This window comes from Lepidothrix coronata, unplaced genomic scaffold, assembly GCF_001604755.1.
Source record: "Lepidothrix coronata isolate B3197 unplaced genomic scaffold, Lepidothrix_coronata-1.0 Scaffold3, whole genome shotgun sequence".
NCBI lineage: Eukaryota > Metazoa > Chordata > Aves > Passeriformes > Pipridae > Lepidothrix > Lepidothrix coronata.
In genome coordinates, this window is record NW_016690183.1 from 11,955,818 (window position 1) to 11,974,074 (window position 18,257).

The 18,257-nt window shown below is 37.9% G+C and overlaps 1 protein-coding gene across 3 annotated transcripts in view; it reads left to right on the forward strand.

Moving 5' to 3' along the window:
• ELMO1 (engulfment and cell motility 1) overlaps positions 1 to 18,257 on the forward strand; it is a 315,174-nt gene that overhangs the window by 160,622 nt on the left and 136,295 nt on the right. For all 3 annotated transcript variants that reach the window (XM_017823374.1, XM_017823383.1, XM_017823392.1), the window contains one exon: positions 605 to 713. In XM_017823374.1, coding sequence (XP_017678863.1) covers positions 605 to 713 — 109 coding nt within the window. The remainder of the gene's footprint in view (positions 1 to 604; positions 714 to 18,257) is intronic.

Sequence of the window (18,257 nt, forward strand, 5' to 3'; positions counted from 1 at the left end):
CTAATTTCCTTTAACCAGCAAATTTGAAATGAAACTATTTCTTTTTCTTTCGCTTCTACTTCAGTTTCTCCAAGCCAGGGGTGGTGCAGAACATCAACAGTGCATAGCAATGGCAAAGCTTCCCAGTTGGTCATGGACCAGCACTGCTTATGTGTTGCTGACTGCCTCAGACATAGAATCATAGAATAGCTTGGTTTGGAAGGGGCATTTAAGGTCATCTAGTTCCAACCTTACTGCCTTGGGCAAGGACACCTGTCACTAGACCAGGTTACTCAATGCCCCATCCAACCTGGTCTTGAAGACTACCAGAGGTGGGGCATCCACAACTTCTCTGGGCAACCTGTGCAAGTGCCTTATTACCCTCGCAGTAAAGAATTTCTTCCTAATATCTGATTGAAACCTATTCTCTTTCAGTTTGAAGCCGTAACATAAATGACATAGGTTATTTAGCTGCAGGGAAGGCTAAGGTCTATGAAAACAGAGCCTCCACATATAGTTTCCTAAATTCAGTCTGGTGTATCTTGTAAATGTTGGATGGGGTGGATAGTGTTTCAACTCATGGATTCTTCAAACTGATTATTTTCTGTTTTGATTCCACCTTCAGATTGTCCTGGAAAACAGCAGTCGAGAAGACAAACATGAGTGCCCGTTTGGCCGAAGTAGCATTGAGCTGACAAAGATGCTGTGCGAAATACTGAAAGTAGGAGAGCTACGTAAGTTGACCTGTTTAATCTCTAAGAACCATGCAGTGAGTTGAGTGATACCTGAAGTTTATTTCAATGCAAGAGTTTTCTTCTGATAAGTGTTTCTTAGTTGAACGCTGGCATTCAGAATGACTATGTCTGTTTTCTGTCTCTTACTACTTTGGGGCATACCAAGGATGAGGGTGGAGTAGGGGAAATGGACACTTGTTCTTTGACTCTCTCCTGTATGAAGCAGGGCAATTGCATCATTTCTGGACAAGTCAGTTCTTTTCCCATCTGTTGATTTGATATGGGAGACTTCATGATTGTTCCATTCCATGACCTATTCCATAGGTTGGTTTTGTATGAGTATCATAGTCATTTTTTGTGGGATTGCTCATCTAAACTGACACGTCCCATTTTCTCTTAGATATCTAAAGCTCTATCTAAATGCCAGATGATAGATGTATCATTTACTCTAACAGTGTGATATGAAATACTGTATTTTAATGCAGAGTAATAAGCTGTCTTTGGCTTCAATTACAGTCCCTTGACAAATTATTAGATACTATCAAACAGAAGAACATGTCTGTATCTTCATTAGTCTAGAGTGTTGGTGTTTAACTCTATTGATATGTATAAACTTCAATTACCCATCAATAATGTTTTGGATCCAACCTGCAATCTGTTTTGGCAAACACTACCATGAGCTTCATTTTCTTGTTGCAGAAGCAGGGGCACAACTGGGAGGCCTTGCTTTCCTCAGAGATGTGTTCCTTTTGAATTTTTTTCACTAATCTTTTTCTTTTACCTTTACACCCGAGTCCGTGAAATGTAGTGAGAGAAGTGCAGTGTAAAAGGCAGCAAGAAATCCTGTAGATATCAGTGGTTCTTGATGCCTGCAACAGGCATCAAAAGTTCTGTTTTAAAAGTATGATTTGGTTGATACATTCAAAGCTTTTAAATGCAGTGTTTTGAGAGAATTTATTGACCAAAGGAAAAAGCTGCCTTTGTGCAATGGGCCAGGGTAAAACCTGTGCATTTCTTGCAGCTTCCAAATTGACAGTTCATATCTGACAGATCCAGATAAATGAGATGATGTACACCGCTGAATACCCTCCTAAGTAAACCAGAGTCATTAAGGATCACATTCACTATGTCTATAAATAAAAAGTTTAGCAACTGTTTTAGATGTATGGTTATAGTAATGTGTTGTGTAAGGTTCAGACTGTAGCAGACACGACTCCTTAAAATAACCTTACTGCTGCAGTTGAGGTGTCTAATGCCAAATCACGCATGACAGATCTGTCTGAATTTTTCTGCTGGTAAATGTAGGAGGGACATATCATCTCAACAAAGCTGTAAGCCTATTTGAAATAAGTGCTAAAGATCAATTTTATTTTTACAAATGCACAGAAAAATATCTGAAATCCAAAGTACAGCTTTGTGCATAGTGTTTTAATGTATGTCCCATCACTCCATGGGACTTACACTGTACTTTGTTGCTAAGAAAGATGATTGATCTAGAGGTGGTGTCTCAGGCTCTTCCTTGCTGTGTCATAAGAAGTCACTCAATAAATAAACCTCTTTTGCCACAGACAGGTTTGTTGTCTGTGTGCAGGGGGCTGTATGTAGGTGATTTGCCATTTATGGTACTGTATGTCCTGATTGCTTCTAACTTCTGCTGATAGCTCCTTTCATGTTTTAACTTTTTCCTTATCTGTTTTTTAAAAGTGGGGACTGTGACTAAAATAATTGGATTGGGTTTTTGGTTGTTTGTTGGTTTTGTGTGTTTTGTGTGTGTGTGTGTGTGGTTTTTGGTTTTTTTTGGGGGGGTTGTTTGTTTGTTTGTTTTAGAGTAACTCTATGGTTTGGAAGTGTGGGATTAGAAAGAAAACTGAAAAGCTCCCCAAGGAAAGGCCTGGCTTAGAGATGTTAGCTGTTAATGTTTTGAAGCCACTTGTTTTGATGTTATTGAGGCTGCAAGTCACTGGCATGCTAGGTGTGCTGGTGTGCAGCAGCCTCCCGTGGTGGTCATTCATGGGCGTGTGACGTTGTAAAAGGTTAAGGAGAAGTGCACTGGTGCTTCAGTTGATAGAAACCAGGTGTAGCAAGACTGACTTCTTTAAAGTCTTGCTGATCTACACCTACAGAGCATCTGTCTCTGGATGTGGCAATAAGATTGCCTCATAGCCTTATATTCACAGGGGACAGAGCTAAGGTTGCTTCTAACTCATCTTGACAATTCACCTGTTCATGGGTGTGTTTCCTTAATGGTTTTGTTTATGTGGAACTCTAATTGAAATTTTAAAAGGCTGTACTGAAACAAACCTTTAAATAATGTGCAGAGAGCAGATTTCTTGAAAATGGCTTCACAGATGCACATCTTTAATGACCTGTGATCAGCAGTGTATTTTGTTAAGAAATGCAAACTAGAACTGACATCTCAGGAAAGCGTACATTCCAGTTTGTTCTTCACTTGAGATTAACTGCTGTATTGCTGAATAGGATTGGGCATCTTAAAAATCAGTAGTTACAGTTCAGGGCAAAGATGTTCCTGTTCGTTTGTATGTGGTAGTTTCAAAATATGTAGTTTGCCTGCCCATGTTTCTTCAGATACTCAAAACTCACTATTATTGTGTTGCAACATAGAAATTTTTTTTATAACAGTTTCTGAATTGTAGCCACAATAAATGACCTTTTGCTCATAAAATATTCAGCAATAGAAACTTTCTTAAAGTGCAGAGTAGATAAAAGCAGCTAGATTGTCCATTATTTATGAAGAGCACTTTAATGCTGATTATATTCCCCTTGCTACGCTGTATTAAATACCTCTGGGCAACAAGAAGGCATTTTACCATTTCTTTTTGGTCCTTTCAAACACACATTCATCCCAGCAAGGACTCAAAAGACAGTGTTAAAGGCATGCCAGCTCTTCTACTTTTGTATTTCCCCAAATCCAGGTAGTGGACTTAGTTCTTTGACTTTGGTTCCAAAATGTTCATGACTTGGAAATTCATCTCTTCTTCAGCAAAACATTTAAGTGTATGTTTAGGTCTTGTAAGTAAAGAAAGCTCAAATGCAAGCTGTGATTTGAGCATATGGTAACTGCTTTACAGAGGTGGACTTGCAGAGTAGAGGAGCTAAAACTTAAGAGGAAGGTTGGTGTAGTGTTTTAGTAACATGGAAGTTAGAATGAAACACGTCCATAAGACTCCTCAGTAAACTCTCTGAATCAGGAAAGAGTGGGATATTTAACTATAAATCTTTTAATCTTGTGCTACTGATGCTGTTAAAAAGACATTAAACAGAATGTCTTTAATAAGTACTTGCCCAGCCACTCACCTTAGCAAACATTATGGTAATTCTGATTTTATGCAGTAATAACATCCTTTGTTAACAAGAGGACTTTCTTGTCCTGTGTGTCTTGGAGCTGACATCAAACAGGAACACTCTTAATCCTCCTTGCCCTCTGGGGTAAGGCATTTTGACACTCCTCATCCCTGGTACACTGACAAGTTTACAAAGAGGAGAAAAGGTCAGGCCATCCATATGTCCTCCTTAGTAGCTATGAAAGCTAAGGTAACCTCCACTTTCCCTCTTATTCAAGTTTTAGTAAATAACATGTATGCTTAGGGGAGAAGGAATACCTACTTAACAGACTGCCGGCTTTGCTGGGAGACGGTAACATTGCAGATAAATGTAAAAATTAAAAATAAGCTCCAAAGTACCTTTGACCTTCTGGAACTGGAGTTAGTAAATTTAATGGGAGATTAAGAGTTCATTAAAATCTAGTATTTGTTATAAGTAAGAATCTGAGCTCACTGTTTTGCATAAGTAGCCCTAATGCTCTCTGATCTGTACCTACAGTGACCGGTTCTCTGTACTTCTGCTCAGCACATGACACTTTCTACCCTCAAAACCCCATAAAACTCTTATCCCTGGTGGGAAAAGTACTTGACCATGTTACCTGCTTTATGCAGAATGGGTACAACTTCCCAGATTTGTTGCATTCTTTCTGTACAGGTTCAACTGAAATTGTTTAGTGTTGATGCTGTGTTGAGGCTTGTATCTGATAGGGGAACAATAAATTAGTACTGTGTGCACTGAGGAAAGACAGTGCTACCAACAGAGCAGTAGTCTAAAGATGTTATAAGCCAATATCATTGCATGCCTTAAGTTATTCTGTAGTTAAGGCATGTCAGACTTCAAGTATTTTTCAGTGTGTTTTTGAGCAGGACACAGATGTTCAACTGACAATATTCATATTTGATTGTTTTGATGGGGGTGTTCAGGGGCTCTTGCACAAATCTGCGCTTAAGCTTTATGACAGACCACAGGGGTATATGCTACACGTCAGATACTTATATAATATATGGATTGTCCTGAAGCTTTTATCAGAAAAACATCTTCACTGGTTTTTTGTTAGTTTGTTTGTTTTTTGCTTCTCTGTCATGGGGAATATAATGGCCATGGGATTTGTTAGACTTAAGCTAATTTACAGGATTATTTTTCCTCAAAAGAGGAGATCAAAATGCAAATTATTATAATGCTGTTTGTGCGTGCTTTTGCTATAGGTTTCTCATTGCAGTTATTGCCCAGGTTGCAATTGAAGTGATCTAGAATTTCTTACCTTGTTATCCCTTCATCAAATAGAATGTGCTGGACATTAGGAGGTATACAGTGATATTCATGGTTGTGCCCGCTGAGATGAAAGTAATCAAATCTCATGCTTCAAGGAGTAAGCTGATTGCTGCAAGGGTCAGGAAGCACTTTTTCGTCTTTGCACAATTTTTCCTCTGTATTGCACAATCCATAGTGTGCAGTGTAAGTTGTTTCTGTTGTCCTTTCCCTGGGAGCATATTGGTCACTGCAGGATCAGCATTCCAGACCTGAGGGCTTGCGTGGTTTGATTTTCCTTTTGCTACAGCAAACCCAATATTTTTATAATTGAATGTCATATTTTAAAATTTTTCCCCTTGCTTGAAAGCTAATTGCCTTTTTATGCTCTTCTTCCTTGTCCTTCTCTTAAGTTTAAATAGAATAAAGCATTAGAAGTAGTAAATAAAATAAGAGATTATTTTTTCTGTTCTGGCATTTCTTCTTGTAATTTCATTTTCTGGAGAGAGAGGCATTTTACAAGTCAGGGAATGTTGGTTACGAAGTTGAAAAACTTTTCTGACCAAAAAGGTATTTTGTGAAAGGTAGCAATTTTGTGTTTCATCATGAATACAATAAAATAATTAAAAAGACTTCTAACCTCCTTTGTCTTAGCTTTTTACTGCATTCATTCTTACATATCCACTTTTTTTATCCTCTTGCCCAAACCATCACCACACTAGATAGCTGCCATTCACGGCAAAAATTAAGCCAATCTTAGACGATAATCAATATTTGAAAATCAGTAACAGTGAAGGGGATGGGACGAATATCCAAAATAACCCATATTTATCTTGAGTTTTAGGGCTTCCTTTGGAAATGTTACTAGCAAAATAGCCATTACTGACTAATAGGGATATTAAATATTCTTGTCCTTCTCGTTGCAAAACTAACAACTTGCTGAGTAGTTTAAATTGTACTTTTCTTTTGTATGATAGCAGAATCTTATTTTATCAAACAGTCCTCTCCTTCTATTTGCTGGCACAATCCCTCAGGAGAGACAAAATGAAACTTTCTTTTTCTGGAGAGATATTAATTTATTTGCAATTAACCTCTTCCTGCTCCAAAAAGACTCAATCTCTTCAAGCTTATGGTAAACTGTGAATTCTCTACAAAATATCTACTGCAATCTGTGAGAATATGAGCAACGAAGCTGCAGACACCTTTTGAGCAAGATGTTTCATTTTTACCTCTGAGTCACGGTGAGACAGATTTAGGAATGTTACTTTCTACACATGGTACTGTTGGCTTCAAAGCTGGTAGAGTGTTGGCTTCTGGGTCAGTTAGCTGGACAGCTGTCTAGTATCCTTCAGTGTTTTTACCTGCTGTCTGCAGTCATATGTCTGCTCTTTGATCTCTTCGGAGCAGGGATCATAGCTAGTTTTGTATGTGCGAAGTGCTTAATCTTATTTGGTGCAGGATTCTTTAGCTTCTTTAAAGTTACCTTTACTCAATTTTCAACATTATTATTAATAATAAAGAGCATCATGCAGGGAGAGCAACTTAAAAACACTTAAGGGTAAGAAAGAGATGCAGATGTAAGGGATTTTTTTTTTTTTTTTTTTTTTAGAAACTGAGTAATGTATCCAAAAGACAACAAAGAGGTGGCTTCATTAAGTGTGAAGAACTCTTTCATCTGGTATTGAAACAGATAACAAGAATCAAGACCTGGAAGTAAAAAACTACTAAGTTCAAACTGGGGTAAAGTCTAGGCATTAGCTGTAAGGGTGCTGAACTAGGGAACTAACAGAACAGAGAACTGAAGAATGATGAGAGGAGGAAAAAAATCATGATGTTGATTTCCCGTGGTTAATGGAAACTGTAGCTTTGGCAGATCCGATGGCGTGGTAGAATAACAGCTATAATTTGTTTTACTGTGATTACTGGAACACCATTCTAGGATTTTTGAAATTTTTTAATAAGCTATGATGGATAATGTAAAGTCTGGGCAGATGTGACAGTAAACAAGAATTATTAAAATAATTTGGATTATTGCCATACAAATCAGTTTACATAGATTAAAATATGTTTATTGCCATAGGAAAAAGTATGGATAAAATAAAATCTTCAAAATATCTCCCATTTTGAAAACTCTGCATCTCTTCTGAGCTTGGAGAGTTCATTCGGTGCAATCCACAGAACTTACTGGTTTCCCAAGAAGATAAAAATACAACAAACTTCCCTCTTGCAATGCCAAACATTGGAACAGGCTGTCCAGGAAGTGGTTGAGTCACCGTCCCCAGAGGTATTTAAAAGATGTGTGAATGTGGCCCTTTGTGAAGCAATTTAGTGGTGGACTTAGCAGTGTTAGATTTATGATTAGCCTTGATGAGCTTAAGAGGTCTTTTCCAGCCTAAATGATTCTGTGATTCTAATCGTGGCTTGAAGAAGGAAGCAGTAGACAATATCTTGTAATAAAATTCAGGGTTATAAAGTTCACTTGCAAAGCTGCAGAGGGAAGGAGCTTTAGAGAGATGAGGCGTAGCCAAATGTTTGTTGCTTTTCTAGAACAATTTCTGTACATTTTAAAGGCTAGTCATTGTTCACGAACAGTTTAATACTGAGCAGATTGAAATTAAGAGAAGAATAATCTTGGAATCCATTCTGGACCTCCTAATTTCATTTTATGGTAATATTTTATAAATATAGATTTGCTAAAAGCAGCCAAAATCTCTTGTATTTTGCAGCAAGCTATGCTTCAAATCTGAAGTTAGCCCTTATGGTTTCACAGCACTGTGGCGCATCAGACTGGAAATTTTGCAGCTGCTCTTTTTAAAAGATGCATATAGTTGCTTAATGAATTGTACATAGAATTGAACAATGCATAAAATCCCAGTATTGTTTTAATGGCAACTTTGAGTGTATATTAATGTTTTGTATATTCCATAAATGTTTGTATTGGCAAAGCTAAAGAATTTTCAGGGTGGAAATAAGATGTGTTGCAAGTGAGGAGGTGCACTTCAGAAGAAAGGCAGAGTGATTTTGGGGGTTTGAGGAAATTGTATTAGTAGGATCTCTGCTGAAATGAGAACAGCATTGACTGCTAATTCCTGTAGTTCCTGAGACCAGACTGTACTTGCAAAGACTAGAAATATTCCTTTCACTGAGCATCTGAATATTTCTTTTAACAATCCCTTACTGGATTGGCTCTGAGATACTGAATGTACCACTAATTGTTCCAGATTGTCCCTGCACAGGAAGCTACATGGATAGGTGAAAGGCACTGGAGGCATTCCTGGGTTGCTATTGAATAGAAAGCTCTCTTCTCTTAGAGTTTTAAGCTTTGTTTATTCTAAGTAAACTGGATATCGTTTTAAAATTTGAATCTTTGAAGGGAGCTTCTGAACTTTACAAGTATTTCAAATTCAAATTGCCAGATTTCTGACAGAGAAGCCTAGGCAGAATGTCCTGATGCAGTACTAACCAGGGATAAGGCAGGCACTGAGTACAGCTTAGTGGTGTTGGTCTGAAGCTTTTCTCTAGTTAACTCATGCTGCTTCTGCAGCCATGAATTGTGCACTGTGAACATGCTGTTTGTGTTTATTCAGGTAGCCACTAAAGCTCCTTCTGTTGCTTAGTGAATGCAGGTGTTCTCAGGGGGAACAAACCCAAACATCAAAGCAGAGACTAGTTAAGTTTTGTCATATAATTGTACATAAATTTTGACACCACACAATACTGAGGAAAGCTAGTTTAAACTGACTGATCATATACCTACTTGAAAGTAGTGGAAGAACAGTTTTCGTGGAGAGGTTATACTTGGCCATGAATCATTCCTTTTTTTTCCCTCTGAGTTGTTAAAAAAAAATTAAAACAATGGAAATGAGAGCCTGAGATCTTAATAAATTTTCTTTAAATTATTTGCCATCCCCTGTAAGTATTTAATTGTAAAACATTATCAGACTGCCCTTAATGTACTTTGTTGTAAGTCTTTACCAGTCAAACTCTTCTTTGCAAGTAAACATAACAGTAATGATGAGTAATCTGAAGCACTGAAGCTTTGTGATGAAGGTGACACAGATTTTTAACATTGGATTACTGATGTTATGTGTGTGCTGAAATACCATCCATCACTTTCATTTCTGTCAAAATGCTTGCTAATGAAAAGCTTAAGAAAAATTAGCTTCCAACAATTAAACTTCACTTACCCTTCTTGAAGAAGCATAGATTAGCTGGAACAGGAGCAGGAAAAATCTGTAGACCCTCAGGCCTTTCTTTCACAACCCTTAGAGATGTTCACATTCAGCAACAGCTTTTAGTAGTGTTGGCTAAGTAAAATGAAAACAGGAGTCTGCGGGGTTATATTTTGTTCTGTTCCATGAAGAAGCATTTAAAAAGTGAATGCATCTGCTCTTGAAACTCCCCTTTCGGCTTTATTTCTTTACTCCACGTGTTGCATTCCATATTCCTGGATGAGCAGAAACTATGTATAAATTTTTAAATGTCATGAATGAATTTTCGTGTCATGTTTCTTTTATATGTGAGAAGGAATTTAATTTCTTGTTTCATAACATTTCTGGTCTCCTTGTGCTGAAGTTTTGTCATGGCTATCTTCTGTGAATTAAAAAATAACTTAAGTGTAACTTTTAAATACCTGAGAGTGAGGAAGAGAGGAGGGGACTTTTGATTTTGGGAGAGGAATTCCACAAAGCTCAGAGAATTGGCTTATGGCATTAAAACAACTGTAATTGTAATGTAGTGTTGTTGGGTGGAGCCAGGAAGTGAAATGGGACCTCCTAGAAAAATTTACATAAGGATGTCACATCACTCCTTGAGGTATTGGAAATGTAAGCGATGGCACAACTGGCTCGTTTTTAGCTAACTTAGCTACACTTTCCATTTTGTTATTCCATGAGAGTTTTGAAAATAATGACCTTAGTTCTTTTCAAGGGCATACAATTCCTCTCATATTTTTCCTTAGTGTGTCAGGAGGTCCATATGTGCTCTCAGGGCACCTTTCAGAAACAGCAGTCTCCTATAATTCCCGCTCACCAGTTTTTGAACAACTTAGACCTGCACTCTTTGTCTGCACTAGTTGTGTGCCTATGTATGCTGGTAAATCATTAAAGGAATATAATTATATGCTGTCTACTCCAGGAGCTTATCACAGTATGCAGGTTATTAATAGGGAGACACGAATGCAAGCACCCATACAGACACTTGGTCTTTGTCTCTGAAGCCAGATTGTCATGTTAAGTTAGGCTCCCACGATTTTTTATTTCATATATTGGGGATATTGGAACAAAATGGAGCTCTCTATGAAGAATTATTAGATATGTAAATGCTTTCCAACAGAAGAGTTGTTAGCTGCCACTAAATGCCTTTTAATTTACTATGTCCTTGTGACACAGAGAGCTGAGACTTCCTTCTGGATCTTTCCAAGTTGTTTTTAAAGGAAAAAATTGTGGCTCAGGTTAGATATATCCCTGTTTTTTCCTTTATGCCTTATTTGTTATTGAAGTTTGTACACATATTTTATTCTTTTTCTTGCAGTTTCAAATGCTGTGTATTAACAGACCTAAGGTCTCCAGCAGTTCTAGGTTCCCACTCTTTCAGGACTAAGCTCTCAGCTTATTTTTCCTGAGCCTTTGTGTTTTATATGTGCACAGCTTGCTAAGTTACTTGCTAATAATTCCCCAAACTGGCTGGTGGCTCTATTTTCTCCCCTAATTACCACTACAGAGCAGCCGTTTAATTATTCTATCAAGCCTTTACGAAAGGGCTTAAAACATCCATCAGCTCTATCCAGATTTGTTGTCTCTTCACATCAAAGACCCACTTGCTGACAGATACTTAAAAAAACATAGCATAATGATGTTAGCTATAGGCATGTATGAAGTGACTGATAAGGAGCTAAGAAAAAGTGTTGAACTCTTTGTTCATCTGAAGTAGGTTATGGAGGCATAGCAAATAATTGGTTGTTTGTGTACATTTGAGTGTGAAAGAGATTGTTTGCGTAACACTGACTCTCTTAAGCTTTTTAGCAATGAATTTTCTTTTGGTGGACAGTAAGTCCTTTGGTGCGTTTATTGTGCTTTGACTGGCTGTATTTCATTTTTAAGTTTGTAGCTCCTTAGCACAAAATATTTATATAGTAAAATTCTGAGGTAAGATCTCTGATAGTTTGTTGTTTGGGCCTCTGCAAGCACTCAAGGAGAATTAAGCACTGAACTCACAAAACCAGAAAGCACAGCAATTGGCTTTATAGCCATATGTTTCATTTATGTTTGTCTTAATATTGATAATATATTTTGTCCTTCATGTATTTAGGTCTCCATAGTTTTTGGTATCTGGCACAGAACTTGTTCATCCCAGTCAGTGACAGGACATTGTTTAGCTCTACCAAATAGGACTGAAACCAATAGAATTCAGCATAGGTTTGCCATGGGGTAGATAGAGGTCACAGAACTGGAGACTTTCATTTTCCAGGTTGCAGGCTGCACAGTATCACAGTGAATAGCTCAGTTGTTATTTATTTTGTGGTTTTAGAGTGGTAGCAAACCTTACCTGAGACATTAAAGAGACTTCAGGGGGTATACCTAAGCAATTACTTTAAGTCTTAAACAGGCAAAGAATTGACTGAGCCGTAACACATGAGTGTCTGCTAAAGGCAGAGGGTGTTATCAAAATAGATGAAGCCATTTTGGAAGAGGAAAAAGTTATCAGAGCCAGTGCCAATGAAAAGAGACCATAAAGAAGTGAATGGTTTTCCACAGAGTACAGGTTTGAGTATGTCTGTCTAGGTCCCATATTTATTAGTTAATCAGGCTACAGTTACTTTTAAATTAGGCTTTTGATTTTTATGCTTTGCGATATAAAAATATGAACCTTGACTTGAAACAAAAAATACCCCAAAACCAACAAATGCCTCCTTTTGGACCCTTTAAAAAAAATCTTCTATGAGACTTAACAGGTAAAAATGGAAATTGTCCATTCTCCCTCCCCTTCTGTTTTTTTTATAAAACATAAACCCTCATGGTTTCAGAGGTGACAGTTTTGCAGCTATCAAAGAGTGGAGCCATAATGCAAACTGACCATTACCATGAAAAATAGTGAATCTTCTATTCTGAAAAGACTTCAAACATTAAGGACAGTATTTTTACTTTATTGCCTTATTTTCCAAATAAGTTTTGTAAGGAACTTGTGATGAGACTGGAGCAATTCCTGCAATGACCAGTTGCAGGGTGCTGTTGTAACTCATGGCCCTGATAGCAGCTAAGGGCTTAGATGCTGGTAGTCTTTGCCTAAATCAGTATCCTGGAGTGGGGCCCCTGGTGGTCTAGTGGTTAGGGTGCTGCACTCTCACCGCTGTGACCCGGGTTCGATTCCCAGCCCCCCGGGCACATGGAGCTCGTCAGCCCTGTAAGGCAATCCATCTAAGAGAAGGTCACTCTAAACAAACCTACGTTCTGAGACCCTCACCGCCACTGTCCGAGTTTCACTCGGCCCCGGCAGATGAACCTCAGGATTAAAGGGTGGGCTCAGTTCAGCGCACGCTGTGTCTCACCTAAAAAATCTACTGCGCAGGCTCGAAGGGTTAATGACCTTTCCCAAATCTTCGCTCGCAAAGACTGACCATATAATCCTGGAGTCTAGTGTACTTCCAGTCAAGAAAGTTCACTGCTTTTTCATATATTAATCTATGATCAGGAATGTTAGAAGGCTGTCATGTGGAAGGTCCAAAGGATCACTGACCTTAGGTAGTATTTTGTTCATGTGATATATTTAAAGGCATTAAAAGTCTTGAAGATTATTTTTGGGATATTTTTGAGCTTTACGGGCAGATAAATGGAAACACATCCTGGAATTCTTCTCTTCCTTCAGCTTCCAGAGGACCCATCATCCATGCCTTTCATTTCCTTCCCCTTCAGAATAGTGACAAGTACCTGCAATAATTTATAATAATTATTTCCTTGGATTTCAAAATGATTCATTTTGCGAATACCTAGCGCAGCTTCAGGATTTGCAGTGCAGGTGGTCTAGAGCTCAGCCTATTCTCTGGCTGTGCTTTGTTTGTGCAATAATGAGGTTCCATTTGATTCACCCCACCCCCATTTTTAAATAGCATATCTTCATGTTTTAGGAACATTTGAATTGCGTTTTCAGTCTTTTTTCCTAATATTTACATATTAATAAACCATTAAAAACCATTATGTAAATTTTATATCATAGTGAATTTATTATCAAATCAAATGGCCTTTAAGGGTAATTGTAGGAAGCTAGGGAGATGAAATTAGCTCGTAGTTAACTTTTATATTTTTCTGAACAGTTAAATACCAAAGACTTGGAATTGATAAAAGGCATTTCAGAAATGCCACTAAAATGGTGGAGAGGAGGTGTACCTTGTTGGAGTTGTTTTGGTTTGGTTGTTGGTTTTGTTGGGTGGGTTGGTTTTGTTGGTTTTGTTGTTGTTTGGTGGTGGGTTTTCTTTGTTTGGTGTTGTTTGGGGATTGGGAGTGTTTTTTGTTTTGTTTTTTTTTTTGGCTAGAGTAGCTCTGTGGTTTGAAAGTGTGGGGTTAGAAAAAAAACTATAAGATTCCCTGAGGATAATTCTGGCTAAGGAATGTTACCTGTTAGTGTTCTGAAGCCACTTCCTTTGGTGTTACTGAAGCTGCAAGTGACTGGCATGCTTGGTGTGCTGGTGTGCAGCAGGTTCCCACAGTGGTCATTCAAACCTGTGTGCAGTTGTACAGAGATGATTTGACACTTTAAAGGTCTGTTTTGTTTTTTCAAGTAAGGACATAAAGCTGTTCCAACCTCTGCATCTGCAACTGCAAAAAGTTTAGTGTATGTAGAAAGTGTTCTCTTTATCAGGCAATTGAGAGCAAGGAGAAGAGACAGTCTCATTCCATTTTAAAATTAGGAATGGGTGTACCAAGTCTGATTTAAAAATCTCAAGAACTCTCTTATATGACCCTTTTTGCCATCTGTCTTCTTGAGATGTTTTTCTCTGCATTTATCAAAGTGAGCTTAGAAATAAACCATCACAGTACAATTCTTTTGATCTCTGTAGATGGAGTTTCAAGATGACAGCAAATATGGTGCAACATTAGAAAAACTCCATTTGTTGGAACTTCTGGGGCCCTAGGTAATGATGGATGTATTAAGTTCTCCTTTTCAGGGATCTTCATGAGAGTTAGGGTTTAAAATCTCATGGAATTTATATCCTTTAAAGTACCCAGTTAACTGCAGTAGCAACAGCATCTTGCATTACTTCGTTTTGAAAATCTGAGTTGACCCTTGGACAGACAAATTTGCACATCTTGGCACACTGGAAGTGTTATTTTTGTTCCTGCTCACTGACAATGAACAAATAACAGAGCATTTCCATCATCAACAGTTCCTTTCCTCCTCTTTTCCACCCCCAGATTCCAGGGGTGGGTGGTGACAGCTTGAAGTGATTAGATATTTTCATATACCTATTCATCTTGAATTTAAAAAGAAAAAAAAAGTGTTTTTCCATGCCACTGCTAAATTATGAATTTTTAAATGTTTTTGTAGATGCTTTGCTAAAGCTGCCAGTTATTTTCTTATATTATTCACTCGAGTTTAAAACTTCCTCTGCAGTGTGTGTGTGTGTGTGTTTTCCTTTAGTTTTCTCATTAAATTACCTTCTGCAAAATCCAGATTACTGTACAAGTATTAATGGAAAGCAAATTTTCCCATGCATGGACAAGCAGTGTGTTTTATTGGAGATTGGATTTCACTTTGTACAGCAGGGGACAATATTCAGGAGATGCCTCACCAGAGCATCGGCATAGAGACAGTTGTAAAGGCTGGAGAAAGGATCAGATGTCACCTCATCCTTCACAACAGGGTATGTGCAGCACACTTATGTACACAAAACATCCCATTGCATAACAGCTAATTTACTGAGATACTGTCACTTCCCTATGAAATTCAAAGTTGTAGGAAACTTCCCCAGGATTTTTTCCTAATTTATAGAGTTCATGTTTATTCATTCACAAAGGAGATGCAGTGTTGCATGAGTTGCATAAGGAATTGAATTGCAGTATATGTTTCTTGAAGTATTTCAGATCCCAACATGGTTAAGCAAGACCTATGCGTTATTTTTGAAGAACAAGAAAATCTAAGCAAAAGTAAAGTGCCTCTTGTCCTCATGAGAAGGCAGAAAAAACATTACTATGCCAGCTCATTCTCACTAGGCTAAGCTGCCCCAGTGGAGGAAACATTTACATTTCATATGATAAATTTATATACTATGAGCATACCATGTACCAGGGTATAAGGGGATGTGGGTAATAGTCTGTTTCTATATCCTTTGTGTTCAAATTCTTTTGACCTCCCCCAGCATAGACAGCTTTTTACAGATGTGGCTATTATATTATCAGGTTATGTAGCTAAATGGGAAGTTTGTACCTTAATTCTATCAACTTCCATAGCTTGCTATAGATAGTAACCACCTGTGTGAAGATTTGCTGTCCTGCTGATACTGCTCTTCCAGTATCAGTTTCACAGGAAAGACCACAGGTCAGCAAACAGGTTAAAAATGAGGTGATAAAACTGCTTTTCTTCCAGCTGAACTAAAGATTAGGCAAAGATAGCATAAGCATTTTGAGGTTTAAAACACAGATGCTACCTGAGAAAGGGTTATGTTCCCAATAAATTTTTGAGGATTTGGCCTTGTACTTAACTGAGTCGAGACATGATCCAAGCTCCTTTCCAAGATTTCTGTATGAGTCTAGCTTCCCTCTATCACCCCCTAGGTCTGATTCACAGAATACTGCCTCTCTATAGCAAATAGTAATTGTATACCGTTCAAGAGCCCCAAAACGTATCAGAAGGCAGAAGAGGAGGCTAGAACTGCATCCCACTGACAGTTTCAGGGAACCCTATGACTCATCATGTCTAAGATAGCCATTCTTTAAAAAAAAAAATAAAAATTAAACAATCTTTCTGGTATAATTGTATTGGGGAAAAAACAGAATGTAGAGCAAGCCTGGTTTATTTCCTTTTTTCCAAGCATTCATTTTAAAGGGTAGTCATCTCATTAGTGCGAGCGCATCTGCTCCCATTTCTTGCAAGGTAATCTGACTTCCGTGTGTTGTGTGTCTGCATGCATGCACAAAGGTTTCCAGTTCTAGTCAGTGTTGATTCCCATTAGACTTCAGGTAGGAGAAGAAAAATTAATGCCTCAGGAAAAGAAAAGTAAGTTGCATGCACTCAAAAATTTGTCTGGAACAGCCTAACTTCTCTGCCTAAAATAACAGCCATCTATGAATAATGAGAAATTTACTTATTTAAGCTACAGTAATGATGGTTCTTATTGATTGTACCTGAGCCCTGATGTGAAGAAAAGCAGGATTTGTTTCTCATGTGCTCATATATCACAGAGGTTTTTCATCCTATTTTCAAGTTGTACCCTGCTTAGTATGGAGTGAAGCCCTCGGTACAAAGTGTTTCAAAGAAATATTTGTTCCATTTTCCTGAGTCGTGCAGTATTTCTATCCAGACAAGCTGTATTATACGATCTGTTGTGGCAGTGTCCATTTTATTGCAATGGAAAGATCCTTCTGAGATCTGAGGGAGAAAATGTTCATTTCTCATTCTTCGCAATCCTGTCTGAGAAATGAAAAGAATGATACAGCAATAGGACTTCTGTTTTCTGACTTCTGTTTTATTACTTAGACATTTCAGAGTTGATGTGAGCTATGATTTGAGAATTCCCAGGAGGAAGACTGCAGCTTTTTCCCCTTTACCACCTGCATTTCTCAAAGTGCCACAGACTTTTATTACAACCCTATCGGAAATCTCAAGAGTGCCATTCACTCGGAACAGATTGATGGTGTTTTCAATCCTGTGGTCTTAAGAATGTGTAACTGGTCTCATTTTGGTGAATGTATAAAAAGCTGATCGTGTTATTAAGATGCAAATGAATCTATTTAGTGACAAACCTTTAATGCTGATAAACAACCTACTCCCATTTCTCACAGGTGTGTTATCCTTTTCTATTAAAAGCTCTTTGATCTATCATACATTAAACTTTGAATTTCTAAGGTCAGATCAAGGATATGTTCATTGATAATACTGTGCTCGGAAAAGAAAGAAAAAAAAAGTATGACATACATGGGACCTACTTCTACAAAAAATGTAGATCTCTTTTGTGTTCCCTTTGTGTCTGAAATAAAAATGATGGCTGTCAGTTCTGTTTTAGCTGCAACATGTTCATATTGTGTAATCGTGTTTCTTGCAGCTCTGCAGTGGGTTACAGTCAACTTTCTTGAGAAGATTTTATCTGTAGTCGCATGTGCTGGAAGCTATGTTTATTTTTTTCAAATAGAATCTTAAAAGTTATGTACACTAGGGGATGTCTTTTAAATGTAGTAGACAAGGATAGATCACAGCAAAAATAGCTAGGAATTAGGCAGTGGCTGAGGCTTTGTCCAGCATTGACTAGTAGCTTTGAATACTTCAGTTCTGGAGCACTTTGAACCCTCAGTCCAGGGGGGCTCAATTTTCAGAGTGCTGAATCACCCTGTCAGAAAACAGGGTCTTTGCTACTCTTTACCACCCAGATAGAGCCCCAGAAATTACCTTTTGAAACCCAAGATTAATGCAATCAGTAGAGATTCGGTAGAGATTTTTCTGCTCTGGAGAGATTGACAGTCTCTTTGAAACGCATTAGATTTGAGTGCAATTTTTTTCATCTAGGAAAAATGTAACAGTGGCAGTATTACATATGATGAAGTCATTACCTCTGGAGGAGAAATATCACTATTGCTCCAAATTGAAATCTTTGTGCCGAGAGATCACTTTCAAGGAAAATGCACGAGCCTATCAGTATCTCATTTCATCTTGACTGGAGGGGAGTACAGCCTCCACAGATGGGACAGATGGGAAAATCCCAAGTAACTGTAGGAGCACTGTGTTACAAGAAAGAAGGATTACAAGGAG